At 37.0% G+C, this 22,324-nt stretch overlaps 7 protein-coding genes across 8 annotated transcripts; 2 read left to right on the top strand and 5 right to left on the bottom strand.

The window, feature by feature from the left end:
* The first annotated feature begins 55 nt into the window (after positions 1-55).
* On the top strand, positions 56-3,310 carry LOC110848131 (antichymotrypsin-2). Of its 2 annotated transcripts, none has more exons than XM_035851095.1 (9): positions 56-247; positions 330-479; positions 601-796; positions 869-1,314; positions 1,384-1,552; positions 1,630-2,490; positions 2,569-2,805; positions 2,872-2,997; positions 3,089-3,310. In XM_035851095.1, the coding sequence occupies exons 1-6, from the start codon at positions 131-133 to the stop codon at positions 1,743-1,745; spliced, it is 1,194 nt and encodes a 397-aa protein (XP_035706988.1). In that variant the 5' UTR covers positions 56-130; the 3' UTR covers positions 1,746-2,490; positions 2,569-2,805; positions 2,872-2,997; positions 3,089-3,310. The 2 variants fall into 2 exon arrangements, with proteins under 2 accessions (XP_035706988.1, XP_021950957.1); XM_022095265.2 differs by having other exon boundaries at positions 330-515.
* On the bottom strand, positions 1,778-2,836 carry LOC110849118 (nucleoside diphosphate kinase 7-like). Its single transcript, XM_035851404.1, has 5 exons — positions 2,582-2,836; positions 2,408-2,522; positions 2,189-2,322; positions 1,988-2,095; positions 1,778-1,921 (listed from the first exon to the last, which is right to left on the bottom strand). Exons 1-5 carry the CDS (start codon positions 2,771-2,773, stop codon positions 1,778-1,780), a joined length of 693 nt encoding a protein of 230 aa, XP_035707297.1. The 5' UTR covers positions 2,774-2,836.
* Positions 2,834-3,489, bottom strand: LOC118435394 (nucleoside diphosphate kinase 7-like). The gene is made up of 3 exons (XM_035851403.1): positions 3,318-3,489; positions 3,082-3,248; positions 2,834-3,017 (listed from the first exon to the last, which is right to left on the bottom strand). Exons 1-3 carry the CDS (start codon positions 3,429-3,431, stop codon positions 2,834-2,836), a joined length of 465 nt encoding a protein of 154 aa, XP_035707296.1. The 5' UTR covers positions 3,432-3,489.
* Positions 3,490-3,976: 487 nt separating this feature from the next.
* LOC110848127 lies at positions 3,977-6,046 on the bottom strand. Its single transcript, XM_022095252.2, has 6 exons — positions 5,658-6,046; positions 5,441-5,543; positions 5,143-5,208; positions 4,951-5,057; positions 4,223-4,362; positions 3,977-4,166 (listed from the first exon to the last, which is right to left on the bottom strand). The coding sequence occupies exons 1-6, from the start codon at positions 5,727-5,729 to the stop codon at positions 4,067-4,069; spliced, it is 588 nt and encodes a 195-aa protein (XP_021950944.1). The 5' UTR covers positions 5,730-6,046; the 3' UTR covers positions 3,977-4,066.
* Positions 6,047-6,853: 807 nt separating this feature from the next.
* Positions 6,854-13,173, top strand: LOC110849116 (cation channel sperm-associated protein subunit gamma 2). Its single transcript, XM_022096492.2, has 23 exons — positions 6,854-7,271; positions 7,389-7,462; positions 7,566-7,756; positions 7,815-7,974; positions 8,038-8,173; positions 8,251-8,312; positions 8,389-8,517; positions 8,584-8,697; positions 8,788-8,957; positions 9,033-9,091; positions 9,193-9,306; positions 9,383-9,535; positions 9,619-9,707; positions 9,776-9,799; positions 9,875-9,966; positions 10,034-10,139; positions 10,210-10,359; positions 10,439-10,572; positions 10,666-10,758; positions 10,824-10,923; positions 12,282-12,414; positions 12,478-12,761; positions 12,835-13,173. The coding sequence occupies exons 1-23, from the start codon at positions 6,854-6,856 to the stop codon at positions 13,021-13,023; spliced, it is 3,174 nt and encodes a 1,057-aa protein (XP_021952184.2). The 3' UTR covers positions 13,024-13,173.
* LOC110848586 lies at positions 13,021-15,199 on the bottom strand. Its single transcript, XM_022095831.2, has 5 exons — positions 14,841-15,199; positions 14,489-14,765; positions 14,300-14,406; positions 13,366-14,227; positions 13,021-13,293 (listed from the first exon to the last, which is right to left on the bottom strand). Exons 1-4 carry the CDS (start codon positions 14,889-14,891, stop codon positions 13,985-13,987), a joined length of 678 nt encoding a protein of 225 aa, XP_021951523.1. The 5' UTR covers positions 14,892-15,199; the 3' UTR covers positions 13,021-13,293; positions 13,366-13,984.
* Positions 15,200-16,194: 995 nt separating this feature from the next.
* On the bottom strand, positions 16,195-20,526 carry LOC110849114 (putative uncharacterized protein DDB_G0286901). The gene is made up of 7 exons (XM_022096490.2): positions 19,577-20,526; positions 17,870-19,327; positions 17,692-17,798; positions 17,044-17,150; positions 16,723-16,934; positions 16,611-16,638; positions 16,195-16,547 (listed from the first exon to the last, which is right to left on the bottom strand). Exons 1-7 carry the CDS (start codon positions 20,455-20,457, stop codon positions 16,473-16,475), a joined length of 2,868 nt encoding a protein of 955 aa, XP_021952182.1. The 5' UTR covers positions 20,458-20,526; the 3' UTR covers positions 16,195-16,472.
* Between the last annotated feature and the right edge of the window lie 1,798 nt (positions 20,527-22,324).

Genomic DNA, 22,324 nt, shown 5'->3' with positions numbered 1-22,324 from the left:
TTGTCTACTGAAATGTGCAATGATTGCAAAACAGGTTTGTGTGTCCAGGTAGATGTGACTGGATAGCCATTATAATTTTATCAGCTGAATAGTAATTATTTACCATCAATTTATACAATTTATAGTAAAAATGCAAAATAAATTAGTTTTGCAAATAAATCGAATTATTTTTTGTGCAATTCTTATTAAATCATGTTCTTCCGAAATATCTACGTCCAATAATCAGTTTAGTCTTCAATTGTATTCCGTAAGAATTATGGTTAATGCATTACTTCCTGGGTAAGTAAATAAAATCCATAAAATCCAAAATATTATTTCCAATTCTATAGGCTTTAACTGCAAAACACGATGGAGATTTCTCCATTTCTCCATTCCCTGTGACCAAATTATTCGCTGCCTTATACGCTGAAGCTGGTGGGAACGACTTGATAAAAGCAATCAGAAATTCTCCTCAATTTCCGGAAGATATTTCCACCGTGGTTCGTGACTACAAGAGAGTTATAGAAGATTTTTCAGTATACAGAACTGACTCTTAATTCAATAATTAATCCTTTCACAAATTAAGTAATTAATTTAATAATTTACATGCAATTTACATAGGCTATTGAATCATTGGAAAATATTCAATCCGCATTTTTGGTCAACGATTCCATCGTTCAGAATTTTAAAAACATACTGAAAAATGATTTAGATGTAACCATATTGAGCACAAATTTGTCAGATTTGGATGCAACACAAAACACAATTGTTAATTGGACAGACCACAGGACAAATGAAAGCGCACAGTTCCTCAAAGGTGTACATTTATTGACTTTAATTAAAAACCTGGAAAATTTACTAAAGTAAAACTTATAAATGTCTATTTCAGAACATTTTAATGAAAATGCAACAACTTTCTTACTATCAAAATCATTTTTCGAGGCCACATGGGTTCACAAATTCCATTCCTCTTTTACAAAACCGAGTCCATTCTATTACGACGAAACGCACGCCAATCAGGTCGACATGATGTTTCAAAGGGCTCGCGTTCCATACGCGGAAATACCCGAATTGGACTGTACTGCAGTTTCATTGCCGTATAATTCCGAAACATATCCCCAAAATAGTAGTGCCGATGATGAGGACTTTCACCGATTGGAAATGATAATTTTACTTCCAAACAGTAGGACAGGGTTGACAGGATTAGAAACTAGTCTAAAAACTTACCCATTTTCAAGAATCCCTCAACAATTCTTGAACACGAAAGATATGTTTTTGTACATACCAAAGTTTAATGTGAGTTCTATGGTGGATTTATCGGAAGTAGTTTCAAAGGTAATTGAAATATTGACCTCAAGACACCCTGAGACTAAAATGATACCAATATTCGTGAATTTTTTGTAGCTGGGCACAGATTCACAGACAAGTTCGGAAGGAATTAACTTGTCAAACGTCACTTTTAATGGGGACAAAAATTCGACGGTCAATATTTCCAAAATTTTGCATTTTGTAAAATTTTCAGTTGATGAAAACGGGAGTAATGCGTCTAATGAGACATCAGCCACAGTGCCAAGTAAGTAAATACTAATAAATTTTACCTGTATTTTAGAATCCTGAACACTGGCTAAGATTTCTCATCTTTTTATTCAGATTATTCACTAAAGTACAACTCGCCGGAATCTTTCAGAGCCAACCGACCCTTTATAGGGTTTCTTTATGATCAAGAGAAGCATATTATTCTTAACATTTTCCGTAAAAAGAGTTAATTCAAGCCAGTAAAAAAAAGTTGCGTTTCGATTCAAAGCATTTGTAAAATTCTGAAGAAATAATCCACCTCCATTTCAGCATCTAGACATAAATCGGTACAATGAACCGCGTTCTTGACTGTGGACGTCCCAAACTTCGCACGGATTGAGGTGGGGCGTAGTTTCTTGGCAATTATCTGACAGGAAAGTATCATTTGTACGATAATCTAAAGTTTAATGGAGCTGTTTCAAATTTAATTTACTGGATTCATTGGTCCCACAAATTCGCGAAAGCTGGCCGGAGTATCTTCACCGCAACCGGAAATTTCTAGCACGTAACAAGGTCCAAGAGACAATTCTTCTGTCATATCCTACAAAAAATTTAGTCGAGCCACATAGTTTTAGTACCTCAATGATATGCAAGTGGATGATGACGCTATTTTAATCATTAATTAATTAATTACACTGTATTCGGGAATGACTCCTTTGTAAATCTCGTAAAATTCTTCTGCATGAGTTCGATCCAAGTAAAATAGTTCGAATGCGGTGATCTTGTAATTGGCTCGTGTAATGCAATCGATTATAGAGCCAGCCACTCCTACACGACGGTCAGATTAAGCAGTTTTTGCATATTTTCTACATTCTAAGGACTAATTGTTCCATTTTACACTAAAATAATTTACCCTCTTTGACAGCGTGAGGTTTAATCACACAACAAGTTGAACAAGTCATTAATGCCGTTCCTGGAGCAAGAAGCGGAAGTGCGGTACGGCATGTAGTAAAAAATAGGGCCGCATCCTAACAAAGTAATACATGCAATTTTAATAAATTACATATTTTTCAGCGAGATTTCTTACTTTCTCGACACAAGCAGGACTTTCAGAAATTTGAACGGCATTAGTTACAAAATCATTTCCATAAATTGCCCTCAAAGACCCTGGTTGTTGCAACTTGGCGACACCAGGATCTTGATCGCCAGCCAAGCAACGAACTTTCTGAATTGCGTCACGTCCAACGAGCAGAAATGCGACAAGTGGACCGGATGTCATTTGAGTCACTAATCGCCTAAATGCATTTAATTGTAATTCAATTGTAAAGATATTTCATAATCAAGTTCTAATTTGTGCATACAAGTAAAATTCTTCAGATTTGTAATGCTCGTAAAACTTTGCAACCATATCGGGAGTCATTCTGGCCATTCGTGCTCTCAAAACTCTCAGACCAGAATTCTCCAATTGTCGCAAGATCATTCCAAGGCATTGGACAGCATGAGGTTTGATTAATAAGAATGCTCTATGAAAATAAAAGAAAGCTTTGACTTGGTGAAAGTTTGGCTTGATTTCATAACTTTAACCACCTTTCAGATCGGGGTTCCAAAAATTGTCGGGTGCAACTATCCGAATACTCCACAAGTGTCATTTGTCGCCCATAAATATTGATGACGTTTCCCAAGTAGAGTTGAGATAGGGTTACCGTTTCCAATTTCAGCCTTCGCAGGAATCGCTGGTTATTTATTACATCTTTCTAAAAATAATTATAATTCTTAATTATTCTAATTCTTCTCGGATTAAAATTATTTGAAAGGATTCATACAACTTCACATGACCCATCGATTCCGTAATAGATTAGGAGATACTTCTTAACCAAATCTGCCTGATTTTCGTACCACTCGACGATAAACATGAGTTTATCAGGGACAGTCTGCATATGCAAATATGGAATAAATATATGCACGGAAAATAAGGTGATATTAGTCAAATTAACCTCATCAAGTCCTCGGCGTGAATCACAATCTCCATCTCCACTAACCCCACAGTACCCCTTCCCACAACAATCGTTGTCAATCTTCATAGTTTTTAGAGATTCGTATACTGCTCTGACCGAGTCCCCACTGTTGACGGTGCAGGCAGGGCTCGTTGAGCATTTCGTGCAAGAGGGAGATTTGCAATTGCAGTACTGTGACATCTTTGAAATCTGTGCCTGCCCAAGTGTTTTTGGCTTTTAAAAAAATGATGCATAGAATGACATCAATTTCTCATGCGCGTTCAAAACAGCTTCACTTTTTGAATGTGTCTAAGCAACGCTTGGGTCCTTTAAGTTGCGACTAATTCACCCCAAGGGGTATGCGAGTCGTTAGTGCGTAAATTGACTGCACTGATCAATATTTTCCGTATTACATGGGAAATGGGATGGGAATGATGGGAATCAAATTATTCTAATTTGAAAGTAACAAGTTTTAAATAAAGCAATCATTTTACACCGTATAAAACGTGCTCATTTATTACAACAATTTTTACAATCTTGAACTAAATATTTTCGTTTTCATACATAAATAAATTACGCTATACAGTAATGCTATACATTTTATCCACTCCTACACCACCACCACGTTCCCCCGTATACTCCCCAATGAGATGAAGGACCAGGACGATGAACGCCATTCTAATAATTGTAATTATTAGAACGATAATATATAAGTAATAATGATAACTTCTTACCTAAAGACGTTCAGTGGAATGAAGATTAAGAGGGTTAAGGTGTACTGCATTTGGTAAAGGTCGCTCGCAGCCACAACTACAGTCAAAACCATGATGGCAATTCTCCACCAAAACCACTTTTTGCAGAAGAGCACGCTCCTCTGCAAGCATAAAAAATTATACATAGTGAATTATCAACATTTCACATATGCTATGTATATCTCATAAGGAAATTGGTGAACAAAAGTGTTAGGGAATTACGTCTAACCCTCAAAAGTTCGTGACGGTCAAGGCCCTCTCATAAAAACTTTGTAGTTTAGTTAGTAATTGTCTTACAAGTAATTACTTGATTGTTATTATATAAAAATAATAAAATAATACTTTGTAATTATTTTAGAGTGCCAGTGCAGAACTTTATAATTTTTGTTGATTATTGGTGAATTTGTTAATCTGTCCTTAGATAACAGTCACGCAGGTAGAAACGCCCATGAATCAGGGATTTATTTTGCACAAACCTGTGCCACGTCGTTTGTCGGCTTATATTTATAAATCAAGATGCATAATATGTACGTTAGAATTATTCCGGAGTGTCACCCCATTTGCATATTTTGACACATTAGCGTCATTTTACTCAACATGTGTCGCCGGAAATGGGCATATTGAGATTTTTGCAAATGAAGTGACCTTTCAGAATAGATTGATTTATTCATAAACTTTTTTTGTCCCTTTCGCCTTCTAAATTTCCTTACCTCTTTTGCACCACGGATTAAAAGGCAGCAAAGCCACACTTCAATTATCAGGTAGGTTACGGCGATGACGACCAAAGACATGTACACGGCATTGTAAACTGAGGACGCTGGAAGTGTAAAGAAGCCATTGTTTCTTTAAATTTCATTGGAAAAACTGTGCCCGTGTGATTATATCGTAAATTAAGAACATACAGGAGTAATGGCGAGAATACAGATAGTCCCAAATCGCCATCAGCTCGTTCTTCTCAGATAGTGAAACTACAATTTGGAAAAGAATCAGTTATTTGTGAATCACACATTATGCATCAAGCATCATTCATTATTGATCAAGTGTAAATCCTTTGCAAAATATTAGTCACTCATAAAATCATAGGGAATGCAACTGTGTACATATACTGTTTTCATAAAAACTTCGTACGCGTATATAGAAAATCTTGAATTTGTAATTAATAAGATTATTAAGTAATTAATTTCCCGTAAATGAGCTTACATGAAAGTGTGCCGTTATCATTAAACTGTAATTTCATAGGTCTCAACTCCGTGACAGAATGCTCCACTGCTACGCTGACAATGATTGTTCCAAAGTAGAAGAACTGCAAAAATGATTTTGAAATTAATTGTTGAAATTAAATATTTCGGATCATTCTTCAAGTCTAATTAAATATTGATATTCGCAATATTTCTGAAAACTTGTATTTAGAACTCACTATATCGAAAATTGACAGGTAATAACACATCACTTGCAACCTCGACATCTTTTCTTGATTTGGAGATCCCATTTTACTAATAAGTGTTTCAACTTCTTTGAGATCTAATTGTTACGCCTGCTGCACAGAATTTGTAAAATACCGGAACAATTTCGAATCCTTCGTTTTTCTCAAAATTACTCTCGTTTTTTTTAATTTTCACTCAATATATTTTATTCTGTAACTCAATTATCTCAATCTCCTCTGATAAGTTTTAGAATATCACAGTTCACTCAACGAAAGAGAAACCTGACTAGCAAATCTTTAAGCTAGGATTATGTAAAGTATTTTTCACGCAGACGTTGCTATCCTATATGGTGCCGAACTGCCGGTCAACAACAGAATAAGGAATACGTTTCCTTCCTCCTATTGTCTAGCAGATAACGAGAATAAAGAAAATTTTAGCAAGAAACAACCTAGTTGACCTAGGAATGGTTGTTCATCAATCAAACACAGAACTTAATCATTACATGGAACGAAATTTATACACATCATCAAAAAAACGTAATATGTGTGTACGATACCAATACTAGCAATGCATGATAAATGTGCATATGCATGTGAATTATGTATGTAAGTACGCATACATTTTATTTAACTAAAGAAACCAAAGTCCAAATTATAACAGTGTGGCTGAATGAAAGGTCATTTTTTCTTTGTGAGTGAGACATCCCACACGACACGATGATAAGAAGGTAACAATGTAAAAGTGTGACCTTATTACGCTACATAAATGATTTTACACTATCCCACGGAAGAGTATGTAAACTTGACGCATTCATGTAATAAAGTGCGAAAAACATCAATTTAACCGTGTTCGTTATAATAATAAACGAAATTGGAATACTGCTATTGGTTCGACAGGATGTTCGATTTTCGAATTATATGCGCAAAACCCAGACCCAGTTTAGATTTTTCAATTTATACAAAAACATGGTAAAATTGGTTCAATCCTATTAAATTAGAAACATGCAGGCGCAATTATTTGCCACAAGGAAGAAAACGAAGCGTGGAGTCGATGAACTCGAGGTAGCCACCGGAATTTTTTTCTGCAAAATGTCAAACTCTGAAAATTTGCTTTTCACTCTGAACCAGCCTTGTATTTTTTCTGTCAAGGTTGTTTTACGATATAATTTAATAAGTTGACACAAAGAATAATGTTGTCCTTCTCTCGTCGCATTATTGTTCTCTTCTTATCTTGTGTCCTTTTTGAAGGGACCATTGCCCATAGCGGGCACGACGAGCATTCCATCGGTGAAATTGAGCTCGTCGACGGGAAGAGGAAGGCCCTGCCCCCACTGCGAGAGTTGGAGCGGAAAGCCACCACTGCTGTCGAGTTGACGTGTCTGCGGGCCTTCAGGGAGAACATGGGGTCACCGGAAGAGGTCATCATCCAAACGGGCGACTCGGGTCAGGGGATCAACTGGTGTGAGGCATTGGACGAAACGCCATTCGTTGCCGACCCGAACAAGTACTTTGTCCTCATAAGAATGAAGCTTTATTATGTCAAGGATTTCAGACTTAGCCCAACTAAAGATAGAAACCTGTACTTTATAATCATTGCGTCAAGAACGTGTAAGTTTGTTTACGTTGGCTGATCAATTTCAGCTTTATGGACGATAAATTCTCCAAAATTATGGAGGAAGCTTTCAAATTCTAGTTTGAAATATAATTGTCATCGTTTTTTTGCAGTGGACGATGAATTCAATGAGATGGAAATTGTAAATATTCTTCCGAGAATCCCTTGTGTCGCGACGCACACTGAAGTAAGTTTAGTAGTTTTTAATAAAAGTAAAGAAAGCGTTTTAATTGAAGACAGAGGGTTACACTAGAGGTAGATTATAAATAAACTCACTAAGCAATTCGCAGGAAATTTCAAATATTCAAGTGTTCGAGAAAGAGAACTACTTTACAACCACAACGTCCACTGGAGAAAGAATTCCTGGATGTTTTGACCGATCTTGGGGAAAATATCACTTTCATACATATGTTGACAGGATTACGTTTACGGGACGTGAATCAAATCACTTGTTTCTTTATGGATCACGTCTTATTCAGAGGTGAATAAAATGTGTAATTTGTGGGAAAAATATAAAGTCAAATTTCAATACTTTGCAGTAACGACGCTGGTCGAACTTACATTCTGCTGCGAACCTTGACGGCCCCGATTGACCCAAGGCAGAAGCCGGACCCCTATGACACTCTCACCCTTCATCAAATTACTGTAATGGCATTTGATAGTGAAGGGCATTATGCTTTCTTGACGAACGCTAATGAGGTAAGAATTATGCTTTTGAATATGGAATATTGACATGGTCATTATTTGATGTTGAAAATATAGTTGTGGTTTGGATCCACCGGTGACACGAGACAGATTATACTTCGAGGGATAAAATCGGATGGAGGGCATTCCATGATGCAAACGATGGTCACATCCTTTAATGCATCTTTTCCCTATGCATCTCCTACTATTGATCGTACGTTATTTAATGTATGATGCGCAATCCGTGATTAACTAGATGACCTTGTAATTTGTGTTTCATGGGGGGTACAGACCTGTATATTGAGGCACAACCTGTGGGTTTATTCTTTGATGACCAGGACGTATTATATGAGGTTTTTACATATGAATCTGAAATTAATTGCGAGTTGGGTATTTTAATTTATTCTATTTAAATTTAATTTGTCGTAGATTGTTGTTCTATGGAATTGGGTTGAAGGAGAGGAGATGATAACCACTCGACGCATACCCGTTGACATGATGATGCGGTATAATAAGTTTTATCTTGATCTTCTACTCTTATCTGCGGGTCACGTTAAGGTATTTTTGTTATTTTAATGCTTGCATTGTATGGGTTAACATTTTGTATTTTATAAACGTTCAAAGGCCAATAAATCTACCTACCATTTTGTTTACGATGTCAAGAGATTTTCGGCGTATTGTCCCATGAGCTCGGTCAAGTTTTACGAAAACTTTATTGTTGAAGGTTCTGTAAATGCGGTGTGTTTACTATCTGAACTAACTGTATCCTAACTTTGCCAGTTTACTTATAATTTACTTGCACCTTGTACCTGATATAATTTTGTCTAGCAAACCGACGCCAAACCACAAATAGAATCAGACTCGGACAGCGCAAACAACGACCATCCGGCCAAATGGACAATCAACATTGCAACAACTCATCTTGTATGGAAAGGGGTTGACAAATTGGTGTCCTCTGGATATGAAACATCAAGTTTGAATCCTGAGCGGTTTGATCGGTGAGTTTATTCAAGTAATTCAGTGTCACTGTATTGTAAAGTAAAACAGTCACAATTACAATTGTTTGTTAACAGGTGGATCCTTAAGAAGCAGGAATTTGCTACAGTTGCACAATTACGATTCATTACTGCTGGTAAGGCGATTTATTACTATACCGATAAATAGGAATTACTTACCTATATCATTTTATGGCAGACACATAAGCTGTATAAAATAATTCTACTTTGGTTTCAGAAAAACTGAGTTCTAAAAGCAATGGTAATCGCCTTTTAAAAGAGTATTATATTGATTATGGGTCGACATTGAGACTCGAACTATACTATTCAACCAATACTGACGCCGTTGTTGGTAAGTATGCATACTTATTACCTATGCATACATAAGTACCTATGCATACTATGTTAACCATGCATTTTTGAATTAGGCGTAAGGGATTTTACGAAGCAAAGAATGAGACTTATTCAATTGAATGTCGAAAATCCGAACGGAACATTGCTTCAAGTTGACACCGAGAAAATTAGATTGATCGAATTAGGAGCAGTAAAATTCGTCGTTGATATTAGTGTCATCAGGAATCGTAAGTCTCTCGTAATTTTTTTGAGTTTAGTCAGATTACTTATGGGAAATTCAAATTAATTGTTTAATTTGAATTTACTTCAGCATTGCTTGCTCAGAACAGACCAGGAGAAAATTTGATAGGATATCATCTCATTTTCCATTTGATTGGGGGTTTCCCAACTTGTGGGAAGGTGATCTTTTAGGTGTTACTGTTATGTATTCAATTCAGATTATTAAAATATTTATATTTATATTTTAGCGTCTGTCGGATCCATTCGCATCGGTAGTTACATGATAAATTCGCAAAATTAGAAATAATCAATAACTTTCGATAAACTTGTATAAACTCGCCACCTAGAGTGCTCAAAGCACCGTTCTTCGTGTCGGATGCCGGCCTTCAACGAGCATTCTGTTCAACTGGAATGAAACACTGTACTCGATTCAATTCAAGTAAGTCTGACAAGTTTACTTATTTAGTATTATCTGATTATCATGACGTTTCGTAATTATTTCTCAGAGACCAGGATGCGCATTACGGTCGTGGAGATGAGTGCTATGATAACGAGTTTGTGTGTTTCTTTGCTCGTGCCCCATTAGTTTTTCACTTTGACATCTACGATATTGTAAAACACTTGCTAATTAATTACTTAAATACACCTACACAGATCTGTACAAAAATCATCTATAATTTAGGCTAAACAAACATATGTTCCATACACTGGGAATTACGTTATGCGGATAATTGCTGGGGGATATGAGAAGGATAAAATGGACAATTATACGCTTGAACAGCAAGAAGGGTACAATATTCCTGGGACTTCTGATGTCAGTTTGATTTGGAATGTAAGTATATAAACTTGAAACTTTACCCTTTTTTTAGATAAATTTGAATATCTTTAATAAATTCGCCATGATTATACAGGAATGGGACCTTGTGGCGAGCCAAAAAATTGACCGCCCTCCACCTCATTTTGACGCCGATTCTACTTCCGAAGAAGATAACATCAAAAAAACTCATCGAGAAAGAGTCTTGCAAGCTGGAGTTTCAGCAATTCAGTAAGTTAAATCTAAATATGTATTACTTTATTAATGCAATAATTTGCATATATGAATAAATTGAATAATGATGTGTTATTGATATTGCTATAGGTGGGCTTGCCATACTTTATCTCCGTGCGCCAGAGTTGTTCCAAATGCCGCATTTCAAACTGTATTTTGGTTTAGAATATCTATTTCCAATCGGTATAATACTATCCATAATTAATTGCCAATTTATAAGCATTTCTCTAAAAGATATGTCCACACAGGGGAGTCGAAAAGAACACGCTGTGCCTTTATGAGAAGGAATTTGATATTATGCTGTATGGATTTCCTCCTTCACCAGAAACTCAGCTTTTTACTACAATTGTGAGCTTTTATTTTTCATAATACAGAGGGTGTTTACAGATTTTGTGGAAAGACAATTTTATGGGTAAACTGCGAACCCTTTATCCGTTTTGGCGCTAAATTTCGAACACGCAATCCCCAAGATCACGGTCACACATGTACCAAGTTTCAAATTTCTATCTTCAAAAATGAGCGCAAAAAGTGACCTCAAAATGGAGGAATCGGTGAAAGGGGTTTCCAAACAACAGACATTTTTTATCTCTTCCATTGAAAAAGCTTTGTTCTAAGCATCCAAACCCAAAATATTCCATCGGACTGGTGTCAGGTTACTTAATGTGTACCCCGGAAAAGGATATCGAGGTCATTCCGGGGTTTGCCTTTAAATCTTGGGCGTCCGGTTGGGTAAATACGGCCGTATATGAAAATGTCGGGTCGTGATGGATGCAAACCTTGTCAGGCTCCCCAAATTGCTTCTTTGCAATTTTGACCTCCAAGAACTTATGTAAAACATTGTCCATAAAGTGCTTCGAGTTTATTTTTGCATTAGACCCAACAGGTATTAATTTTCGCACTCTACGGTCCGTCATTACACCTACCGCTAGGAATCAGTCCGACAACTTTTCCTTCTTTTCAGACCCATGCTTTGAAATCTGCTTTCGGTCGGTTTTGCAGCAAATTATTTTTGTCCTGTTGAAGTTTTGAAGGCAGCAGAGTGTCCCGTCCAATGTGACGACAAATTCGAAATTTTTATTCCCAACATGACCTTCAAACAGCCTCCGGCTGTTAGTTTTTTTGTTTACCATATGGGTAAATTTAAGTGCGCGGACTTTCGCCTTCCTCTGCAAGGCTTTTTTAAAATTGTGCAATAAAATACGATTAACGTGTCCAGGAGACACCTGGGATTGCATTGTGACCTGTCTTTTGGTTGCAGGATTCTGATTGCCATCGTGGCGATCAATGTTCTTCAGGGTGGCAGAATTCATCGTTTTGAGGGGTATGCATTTCGTCGCATACATTGGTCGGATGAAACTAGTTACTGGCGTTTTCTTACAAAATTGATACAATTATATGTGGGGGACACGATAAGATGGGTTCCAAATTTTTGGATTATCGTTTGGGCACATTTCGCGGCCAAATTAGCTTCGGAAACCGCTTTCACGGTTCGTCCACTTTGGGGTAACTTTTGGGGGCTATCTTTGAGGATAGAAATTTGAAACTTTGGGCAGGTGTGGTCGTGACCTTCGAGATTGTGTGTGCCAAATTTGGTGCAAATTCGATAACGCGTTCAAAAGTAATACACGTAATTGACTTTCCACAAAATCTGTAAACATCCTGTAAAAGTGATTAAGTACCATATTGTTTAAAATATTGCTGTTTAGATTTTCTGTTTATGTATGCTTGGAATTTTGTACCTTCTCTTTATTTGTCTACGGGGGCATAAGCGAGTTTGGCGAGCAACGAAGCTTAAAATGTCTGGGTGGTATCTTATCATACGAGACACATTCCCTAAAGGTACAAACATACATGCATACAAAGGGTTCCAAATAATTTTATTGTGATCATTTCGTTTTGCAGTGCTCAAAACCCACGAGGAACAAGGTCAAGAAGAGAATCTTACTCAGTTACAAAAGGACAATATAATTCTATCGCTGCAAGGTCATCTTAAAATTCCTCCGTTAATTGCTCGAGACAGCGCCACCGCAGTTCAGTTTGCTCCGGATGCTAGAGATTCCGTCCTATCAGGAGCATCACGAACATCATCATTGACCTCAATGATGAGCATTACGTCTCTCGACCAACAAAGCCAGGCGGATGGTATAGACAAAGCTGCTGCTCCGCCGGCCCCCACAAATTGGACGGTAAAAGAATGCACGATATTTATATGAACGACCACGTACGTAGTTTAAATGTATGACTTGCGTGGATATTTAGGACCTAGTCTACGAGCAAATTATTTCCAAGAGACTGGCCGCGATTGTGGATAAGAATCGGAAAATGAGAGCAAATATTTTACGAAGGGCGAGTATGCACGACACTAGCATCGAGCATGAAAAACGTTATGAGCAAGAACACAAGAAGACAGTTGATGAAGAAAGTATGTTTACTTTAAAGAAAGAATAGATTATTATTATGTTTTGTTTTTATTATTATGCTAAATGTACAAATTTATGTAATTGTGAATTATGATTAATTTTGTCATATGATTAGAATTACTTTTGGCCAGTTGTTTCTTCCGTAACGGGACATGATATTATAGCTTGATCTATTTCATCCCCTGTGTATGACCTTCCATAATTCATTATTCCATCGATACAGGAATTTTCCGGGACGTCAATCCAATTTCCCCTGGAATGTTTTCCTACCAGTTTTCCAGACTGTAGTAGTCGAAACCTGAACAAGCAAAAATTTTAGCATTTTTAGAACTTTGGGGAAACATTAATACGCATTATAATTAGATATTACTGTGCTTCTGGTATATTAAGTCCTGGGAGGCCCCTTAAGGGTAGCACGTGCACGCCAAGTCCACCTGGACATGATGGAATTTGTGTCAAAATTTCATACTGATCAGAACCACCTTGTTGATTCCTTCCTGTTTCGGAGTCGTCATTTACTTTATAAAACCAAGGGGTCCATTTGTTCTCTCCAGAGTCTCGACATTTCATCTGCCTAATGTCAATCACTTGGTCTGAAGGGCAACATTTTCTAATTGTGATTTTTCGTCTCCCTTCAATATTACTAGGAGTTAGCGATATCACTGCAATTACTAACAAAACACTTGTGTAGATGTTCATTTTTATATAAATTCTTCAGATTAGAAAGTTACAGATAATTTCTCGTACCTGAACTGATTATGTGAGAAAAAAACTAGGACACGAAGTATGCAATTCAACAAGGAAAAATAACAAGCCAAACCACAACTTCCGTTTCATTTACGTAATGCCCAAAATAATGAGTAATTAATTAGGATACACAAATTTAATTTATTGACCACACACCACATTATTGAATAAATATATAATTGAACAAATATTGCATAACAAGCAGGTAGATATATTTAGGAAGAGGACGGAAAAACAATTAATTATAACTTTTCACTCCCCGTCATTACAATGGCTTCTGATGATGATCCCATTTTCTGAACTTTGGAAAGTGTGAAGAAAACCACGAGAACGAGGTGTAGAAATCTAAACCCACCAAAAGGCACTGCAAAGATATCCGTGCAAGTGACTTGTCGACCAGAAATGTCATACATTGCAATGGTCATTGCTACAGCCAAAACTATAATCCGGAATGTCACCCATTTGTAGAGAAAACGGGCTCGCCGCTAATGTGCAAAAGAAATAAGTTGATTAAAAATTCTGTATATTTTAATAACCACGAATTTTAGTGAATTTACCACATTGATTCCCCTCAGTAATAGACAATACTGCCAAATTTCGGTTACAAAATAAGTCACAATAACCAACCAAAAGAGAATGTAGACGATGTGGTATACTTCCATTCCTATTTTTACATACATGCGTTCATTGATATGAGTTTAGTTTGCGACGAGTTATCAAAATTAATCACAACATAATATTCTTACCATAATTTCGAGCTTCGTTTATGATTTTTAAACGATAATCCCAAATCGTGTCTTGATAATTGACGGGCATGCAAATCGAACTATTAAGTTGTTTCTCCTCATCATTTTTACACTCCTGGGTTACTGTTTGCTCCGAAATATTGGCGTGGACATTGTCTTCCAGTTTTGGGAAAAGTCCAAAAAAGTCAAAGTTGTGCTCATGAAATGAAATAGGTTTAGCTTTACAGATGTACGTTTCTGTTATCGCACTTCCAAAAAATACTGCAAAGAATAAGAGCTGCAAAAAATTTGTGTAATTATTCATATGCGAGTTTTTGGAATAATAAGAAATTTTTATAATCAAAGTACTCACGATATCCAAATGGGCTAGAATCCTGAAACACCGTTGAGCCATGGTAAACATTTTTGGCAAAATAATTTATTTTTGGTTCAAAATTTTAAAACCAAATCACAGCATACACCGGAATATTCTATAATTTATTGATATGAAATGCTTCACACATCACTGTTTGCTATGAGTTGATTCACTACAAATGCCCAATTGCCAAAATTGTCTGAAAATTCTGCCTGGATGAAATACCCATCATTTGCATTTTACAAGTCGCACAAAAAATCTTATCGTAATAATGAGGTAACCACCATTATAATGTAACAAATACTATCTACTCTTCCGTATTGAGAAGCGGTCCAGCCAGACACAAGTATGCAAGACTATGCACGCATGCATAGTATTTGGTCAGTTTCTTTATGTCATGGAGGTAACCTAACCAAGGTCAAGTCAGCATTACAATTTGTTTTTGTACTCACTTGAATACGTACATATTATGGAGACGTATGAAACAATAGATTGTATAAAATTTGCTATTTTATTTATCTCCTCTGATTCCCATCCATGTGAATTTGTTCTGGATCTTGTTTTGCTAACTTGACTGTACAATTTCCAGGCCATAATAGTCAATTTGCGTGATTGCAAGCAGGATTGCTCAATCAATTTTCTTTTTATTTTCTCACTTTTTCCAGGATATTTGCAATATTTTCGCATTTCAAGCTTTGTGGAAATTATACCACAATATACATAATGAAGTGGCGGAAGAGATGTGCTGAAATTTTGCATTAATTTTTGCATGCTACAATATGTTTGATACACATTTTGTGAGATTTTGCTCATCTCCAAACTTAACTCCTCATTTGCCCTATGGTGCATGCATGGATCTAAAGGAAGGGTGCATGAGTATCAAATTTCAAGTCGATGGGATAAGCTTAACAAGAGTTATAGAGACAGACGGACATGGACATGATGGTTCCATAAGCCTTGACTCGGGCTTTGATTTGTTCGAAAGTTATCGTGTTGACGGACGGACAAATCGATCGCAATAAGTAGCTTAATATTTTCCTTCCAGTACTTAATAATGAGTTTGGTAATTACCTTTATTCATGCGATGCATACATTGCTAATACATATATAGCCGCTAAACTGTCTAAATTGTTGGAGTCATCGCAAATCTAAAGATTGTTAAATTCGCATCTTCATATTCTTTCAGTTGAGAGAGAGTGAGGGTTTTTGATTCCAATATTTTCTTACATAATTTTTTTGCGATTCGGTGAAGCAAAAAGAAAATCCGTTGAATAACAAGTTTCAACACTCTCCAATTAGATAAAAAAGTACGAAGCTGACCAATAATTGCGATTGAAATGAGCAAAAACAATTTCAGAATTATGTAGTCTAGTGTTTATTACACTCAAGCAGTGTGTACGTGAATAATCAAAATGTTTATAAAATTATGTGTAACAAAATAACAGAAACAAGCAAAAGTCATATCCATATTACACCGTATAGTTATCATCACTGTAATGAAACAAGTCGATCCAATATCAGTCGGGTTTCCTCCACATTATTATCACCACCACAATATCAATTGATAATAAAGAATATATATTCGTAAAAAAAATATTTCATAAATTAATAACTACTTTCTCGTCAGCATTACTTGAAGACGTACTCAATCCCGGAAATTTTTGGTCCTCCTGGGCATGGAGCAATTAGTTTTTCTCCGCCGGCCTGAAATTTACAAATTTTATGAATTAATCGAAATCGGTAATATGACTAATTATATTTTAATACCTTTGTTATCGGGGCATGGGAATGGTGTCTGTAAATAAATAACATATGTAATTAGGTCATTTACTTAATTTAATAGCTCAATCTCCTATGGAATTACAAATTGTCCACTTACCGAATTAAGCTCGTGAGAGTACTGTAGGGAGTCATATTGGTTCCAATGAAGGCATATTTTCCACCAGGTGAGAACGGGTGGAGAAAATGTTGCTTCCCTGTGGGGCCATTATTATTGTTTTGATCAGATCCACTGCCAGGGCCGTTATTAAGCGTGGCAGCAACGGCAGGATTGATGGCAGAAAGTAGAAAATGTTTCGTCTTATTGTTGAACTGCAGTGATAAGAATGAATGAATGGGTCAAGTAATGAGTGAAATCAGAGATTACCTAAGGATCCAATGGGATTATGATGATGATTTAATCTTAATCGCATATGTGTACCTGATAAGAAAGCGTGTAACCCCAAATACGCGTGGAAATCCGTACAAGAAATGTTCCGGTTGGCTGACCGAGGAGCAGTTCTTCTGCTTGTTGACGTGTAATTAATCCTGAAAGAAATCATTATGAAGTTATTAAGATTATTCTAATTCATTAGGAAGATGAAGTTCTTTATTTAAAGTATTTTATGAAACTTACAATGGAGGTCTCGCAACGTATGCTGACAGATTTGGACCAAACTAGCGTCAATCGATCGCAAATTTAATTAGTATAAAATTTGCAAATGGCACAATCTGCCAATACGCAGGTTTGGCGGAGATATTTGTATCTAAAGAGGAGAAAACGCACAAAATTGTAACATTATCAACTTTGGGGCGCGTTTTCTCCTCTTTAGATGCAAATATCTCCGTCAAACTGCGCATTGGCAGATAGTGCCATTTGCAAATTTTATACTAATTAAACTCGTGATCGATTGACACTAATTTGGCCAAAATCTGAGTGCATACGTTGGGAGACCTCCATTAATGGAGGTCTATAAAATGGAGGTCTAAAATAGTTTACAAAGCTAACAATTGTTAGCTTTGTAAACTATTTTATAAACTATTTTTGGTGTTATAAATTGTAAATTGGTTCAAATAATGAAGAAATTACCGAAGAACCACGACACGATGACAGGTGCCGTGACTGGTTGAGGTACAATGTGTGGCGATGTGTGGTGCGTCGTGGGAGCATAACTCAGCAGAATGCCAGATCGGTACCTATTAATATGATTGGTAATTAGTTGAATATGTTAATTCATTAATTATGTAGCTGTTGTTAGAAATCTTACAATTCTCCTTCTTTAAACCAATTTACAATTTCCCCCCTAGAATTTGGTTTTGGATAAGATTTCAGCAAAGTGGACGGATTTGAAGCGCTTGTCGTAATCGAGAGACACCCGGCTTGGCTATTTGGCTTTTCATAAATGGATTCTTCCTCATACTCCACGACCATTTTTTCCATCATCATCACATTCGGACATTTACTACTCGTATTGTTGTTGTTTGTCGTTGAATTATTTCCATTTCCCCAGCCGCACCCGTTCCATAGCTTGTTTGATCCGTTGGTAGCGGTCCCATTATTTTTATTGCATCCATTATTTCCATTATTGTTTTGGTTACGATCACCACCACTGCCGTTTAGATTTTGATTGTTCTTCTTCACGGGTTTCATGGGAGTTGCGGGTCCAGCCATTTTAATGGGGGCAGAATTCGGATAGTTTCCTCCTGGGTACATGGGAAGGATCAGTTTTCCCAGCCCTTTCACAGCGATGCTCACCTTTTCCCCAGATTCTGCTTGTTGCTGTTGTTTCCTGGAAAAGTTTTCCCATTTCGCGATGGTTAAAGCCACAGCGGAAATTGGTTCCTCTTCGATGCAAAGGGATTCAAGTTGTGCTTCAGCATCGTCGTCAGAATCTCGGCGTTGTTTATGGGGATAGTCATCTTCTGGGTGTGGAGGAGAGGGTGGCGACTCCACTCCGACGACTTGAAGGGTCAGGATGTTGCCATTGTTATTGTTGTTATCCAGAAATGCGGCGGATTTATTGTATGTCTGCTCGGAGGTTGGAGGGGACAAAGTTCCTTTCAACTCTACGTCAACCAAGGTTGGAACATGTTTTGATGGAGAGTTTGCATATTCTGGAATTTTGCAGTCATCCAACACAATTTCCTTCTCTTCTTCTGGAACAGGTGGTAGTTTTTCGTTAGATGAATTATTTTGATCCTTGATTTTTGTAATAACTTGTGCCTCTCTTGCTTTGTCTGTATTCATAACTTGGTTGTTATTCTCATCCAAAATACCCTCCTCATTCACCACTTGGAGCAATTTTGCCCCCAAAGAACAAGTTGGTTCGTTTTCTTTGGGCTTCACCTCGATCATGGAGGAGCATGAGGATGTCGACATTGTTTCAGAATCCGATCCAGCGTCGTCACCATCATCAAAAACGGAGAGTGAAGGACCTGCTGAAATCCTGGTCTTGGTGTTGCTAGTCTTATTACCACCTTCTGCATCATCTTCGGCTTTTGGTGCTTTCTGGTCATTATTTTCTTCTCCATCTTCTTCATCCTTCTCAACCCCCAACTCTTTCAAAATCTTATCCGTATCAACCAAATCTGGTTTGTTCTGTTGAGCATGCGATACAAAGGCGGCGAGCTGGCTTTCAATTTCAGGGAAATTCATCCCATCCGGTAGTTCGTGGTCTTCTCCCAAGTGAATCACTTGCTGCTGTTCCTCCTCCTCCCCATCGACACTGTCAGAATGAAAATTAAAGTCTGGATCAGTGTCGGACTCATCAAATTCAAATAACCAAGCATCACATGAGCTGTGGTTGGAAGAATTGTGATCATCGTCACCGTAAATTGTGGGGGTCTCATCAGCTTCTACTATTACTACGGGTGAGGAGGTTGGGATTATTGGATTTGGAGAGATGGCATTGGGAATAAAATTGAGATATCCGAGACTGACAAGTTTTAAAATGATGAAAATGAAATGGACTAACTTTGTCAAGAAGACGGAAATGAGAATGTTCCCCTGCGGATCGGTTAGGAATCTGACTCTTCGTTGAAGTCCGTCTGCATCGGTCACGGTGTGGTCAACCCCAGAATTTACAACTGGTCCCGTATTTCCTCCACGTGCAACTCCTCCTCCCATCATGGTGAGACTGTCTAGTTCGAAATCTTGTGGAGGTGAAGCTTCCCTTGATCTTTGGGTGGTCTCATTATTTTCCAAAATATTGTCGTCATCGCCGTTCTGCTTGTTGGGCGTTGCCTCTTTTTCAAACTCCAACCAATTCTGGATCTGCTGAGCCCGAATTTTTGGAAGGTCTGGATTCAACGTGAGGCTGAATTCTTTCCCCAATTCTTCTGTATTGATTAGCTCCTCCAAAGCCAATCCTTGACTTATCATGGGTTCTTGATGTTGATCTTCTTCGTCTTCCTCGCCAGTGGAAAAGTCAACAAAAGTTGCTCGGACGATGGACTCTGACATTTCGGAAGGTTCTGGCGTTACTTTATTTTCCAATTCTTTCAACACGGTGGACACATCTTCCTGATTCTGTTGCTCACTGCTGGTCGTCGTCACGTTAGAATCATACCCGGCGGTTGGACTCATTGCTGCGTCGTCGTCGCCGTCGTCAGTTTCCAGCTTGAGAGGGACACTTTCCTTTTCAGACTTTTTCTCAAGCTCCTCAGTATCCTCCGAGTCAGAAATGTGTAATTTCGCAGAACAATTCTCACCGGATTCATTGGGCTTTGTAAACTCAAAATCCAATATTTTCAATAAATTTTCAGAAATATCTTGACTAACGGAGGAGTTCAACAATTCCAGTGGTGGTGCTTCAGCTATTTTTGTTGCTGGTTGTTCCTCCTCTGGGGACAACATTTTTGCAACTGACTCTTTTCTACAGGTGCTGGCAAACTTTGAAGATTCGTCTCGATTTAGTGCAGAATGTTTCAAAATGTTCAAATCACAGTAAAGATTTGACCGAGAGGTTAAAACTTTCGATTTTTCAGTACATGCTGTTACACTCTTCTGCGAGGAGGGGAAATCGATTTGTTTCGCGAATAAGTTGTTTTTGATTAAAACTCTCGTAATGTGATGCACTTTTTTGATACGGGTTATTACAATGATACGTGGGTGTGTATATAATATGTGTACCCGTGTATAAAGTCAAGGTTGAGCTTGAAATGAAAATTGTGCAGATGGATCAATTTTACTTTCGATTTATTCACCCAAATATCAAAGTCTTAAAGCTCCAAAGTCTCTCTCATTCTCTTGACGATACAATTTTAAACTTTGGGTCAATTCATCCCTCCCACCCATTCAAATCTGACAATTCATCTCTCACCAAAATTAAGTGGTTCAAAATTGCAAGACATAAAACTACACAGCATGAACATTTTACTAACCCAGCATACCACTAACTACGGCTTAACTGCTCTTAGGCATAGCATCCATCCTCTGATTACCGTAAAGATCTATCTTCATCACTCGAACAATCTGAGGTGTGAAAACTCGTACGATTTGGGTGCAATTTTCTTTAAATCCTTTCTTTCTTAAGAAGAGGACGAAGGTGAGCCTCCTCCTCATCATTCATTATACGAACGATACTCTTGGTTTTCGTTAATTATGACACCAACAAGACTGAGAAGCTACGTACATACACAGATTTTATCATAATAAGAAAATACTATAAATAAAACATAAAATTTTGCGAGAAATCATTATAACATTAAGTAAAATAATATACATTATAATCTTTGTATGAGTAATTAGACCATAAATTCTTGTTGGCACGTGTGGTTTAACTTTGGTTTACCATTTGCTTATTACAGTACATTAACCATATGCTAACTAACTAGATTTTTTTCTTTAAAAAAATGCATCGTCTTCACTTTTGTTTTTTAAAACTTTCAATTTTTAAATCATCCAACTTTTATAGTGTAATGATCAAGCAATTAATTTTAATTAATTTGAAATTAATAGCTATGTATAAAACTGAAGGTTGTACTGTTGAGAAATTTATAATTATTATCTTTACAGTGATCTGGAATAATATATTGAAATTATTTTGATATGCTATTTATGTATTAGCTGTGAATATTGGAGGTTGGTCGTGGATATTTGCATATTGATACATAGCTAAGTCAATTTTGATGACAGCAAAGGTCGCATTTGGAAAAAATAATGCATTGATTTTTACATTTGTTAATCGGCAACGACAAGTTTTGTTGCAATCTTTATCAACATGTTCTTGAAGAGGTCATGAGTCACGTACAAACAAATTACAATGTTATACCTTCGCAGATCAGTATGTGTAATGTAATGTAACGGTGTGAGCATGACTCTTGGTAGGAGATACGATACATAGCATTCTCGTTTTGCAGTTCGTACATACAACATAAGCATTTATTATCTGTAGTCTCTAGTCGTCAAGAGGAATGGATCATCACGATATAATAATAACGTCTCTTACATATGCTAAGTTGAAATATTGCGTAAAGGGCTGAAATAATTCTACACTTGACTTTTAGTTTGATTTGGTGATTGCTCAACAATAAATCTGTATGACGATGGGGCACTGCATGCATTTCAGATACATAGGCAGGTGATACGGTAAAAATATACGAACGAAGTTGGATGACCAGTAGAAATTGATTTGATTTTGATTGTCAAGGGAAGAATGGATCAATTTATTGAGGAATGTGTATTTGTATTGGCTTTTGAAAATATCGATTTTGTTTAGAAA

The sequence above is a fragment of the Folsomia candida genome, unplaced genomic scaffold (genome assembly GCF_002217175.1).
Source record: "Folsomia candida strain VU population unplaced genomic scaffold, ASM221717v1 Fcan01_Sc004, whole genome shotgun sequence".
NCBI lineage: Eukaryota > Metazoa > Arthropoda > Collembola > Entomobryomorpha > Isotomidae > Folsomia > Folsomia candida.
The sequence above is the reverse complement of the archived record's forward strand: the minus strand, read 5'-3'. Positions and strand labels throughout refer to the sequence as shown.

Excerpts from the sequence above, each read along its gene's own strand:
- LOC110848131 (XM_022095265.2), top strand. The coding sequence starts at position 131 with ATGCAAAATAAATTAGTTTTGCAAATAAATCGAATTATTTTTTGTGCA. Across the intron at positions 516-600 it reads GAGTTATAGAAGATTTTTCA|GCTATTGAATCATTGGAAAA; the intron begins GTATACAGAACT and ends CAATTTACATAG. Across the intron at positions 797-868 it reads AAGCGCACAGTTCCTCAAAG|AACATTTTAATGAAAATGCA; the intron begins GTGTACATTTAT and ends TGTCTATTTCAG.
- LOC110849118 (XM_035851404.1), bottom strand. The coding sequence starts at position 2,773 with ATGACATCCGGTCCACTTGTCGCATTTCTGCTCGTTGGACGTGACGCA. Across the intron at positions 2,523-2,581 it reads GTCCTGCTTGTGTCGAGAAA|GATGCGGCCCTATTTTTTAC; the intron begins GTAAGAAATCTC and ends TTACTTTGTTAG. Across the intron at positions 2,096-2,188 it reads GAGTCATTCCCGAATACAGT|GATATGACAGAAGAATTGTC; the intron begins GTAATTAATTAA and ends AATTTTTTGTAG.
- LOC118435394 (XM_035851403.1), bottom strand. The coding sequence starts at position 3,431 with ATGCAGACTGTCCCTGATAAACTCATGTTTATCGTCGAGTGGTACGAA. Across the intron at positions 3,249-3,317 it reads TCGATGGGTCATGTGAAGTT|AAAGATGTAATAAATAACCA; the intron begins GTATGAATCCTT and ends AATTATTTTTAG. Across the intron at positions 3,018-3,081 it reads TTGGAACCCCGATCTGAAAG|AGCATTCTTATTAATCAAAC; the intron begins GTGGTTAAAGTT and ends TTATTTTCATAG.
- LOC110848127 (XM_022095252.2), bottom strand. The coding sequence starts at position 5,729 with ATGGGATCTCCAAATCAAGAAAAGATGTCGAGGTTGCAAGTGATGTGT. Across the intron at positions 5,544-5,657 it reads ACCTGTCAATTTTCGATATA|TTCTTCTACTTTGGAACAAT; the intron begins GTGAGTTCTAAA and ends TCATTTTTGCAG. Across the intron at positions 4,363-4,950 it reads TAATCCGTGGTGCAAAAGAG|AGGAGCGTGCTCTTCTGCAA; the intron begins GTAAGGAAATTT and ends TTATGCTTGCAG.
- LOC110849116 (XM_022096492.2), top strand. The coding sequence starts at position 6,854 with ATGTTGTCCTTCTCTCGTCGCATTATTGTTCTCTTCTTATCTTGTGTC. Across the intron at positions 7,975-8,037 it reads TCTTGACGAACGCTAATGAG|TTGTGGTTTGGATCCACCGG; the intron begins GTAAGAATTATG and ends TTGAAAATATAG. Across the intron at positions 8,958-9,032 it reads AATCCTGAGCGGTTTGATCG|GTGGATCCTTAAGAAGCAGG; the intron begins GTGAGTTTATTC and ends GTTTGTTAACAG.
- LOC110848586 (XM_022095831.2), bottom strand. The coding sequence starts at position 14,891 with ATGTTTACCATGGCTCAACGGTGTTTCAGGATTCTAGCCCATTTGGAT. Across the intron at positions 14,766-14,840 it reads TTCTAGCCCATTTGGATATC|CTCTTATTCTTTGCAGTATT; the intron begins GTGAGTACTTTG and ends AATTTTTTGCAG. Across the intron at positions 14,407-14,488 it reads AAACGAAGCTCGAAATTATG|GAATGGAAGTATACCACATC; the intron begins GTAAGAATATTA and ends ATGTAAAAATAG.
- LOC110849114 (XM_022096490.2), bottom strand. The coding sequence starts at position 20,457 with ATGTTGTCCCCAGAGGAGGAACAACCAGCAACAAAAATAGCTGAAGCA. Across the intron at positions 16,935-17,043 it reads GTTACACGCTTTCTTATCAG|TTCAACAATAAGACGAAACA; the intron begins GTACACATATGC and ends TTATCACTGCAG. Across the intron at positions 16,639-16,722 it reads ACTCTCACGAGCTTAATTCG|ACACCATTCCCATGCCCCGA; the intron begins GTAAGTGGACAA and ends ATTTATTTACAG.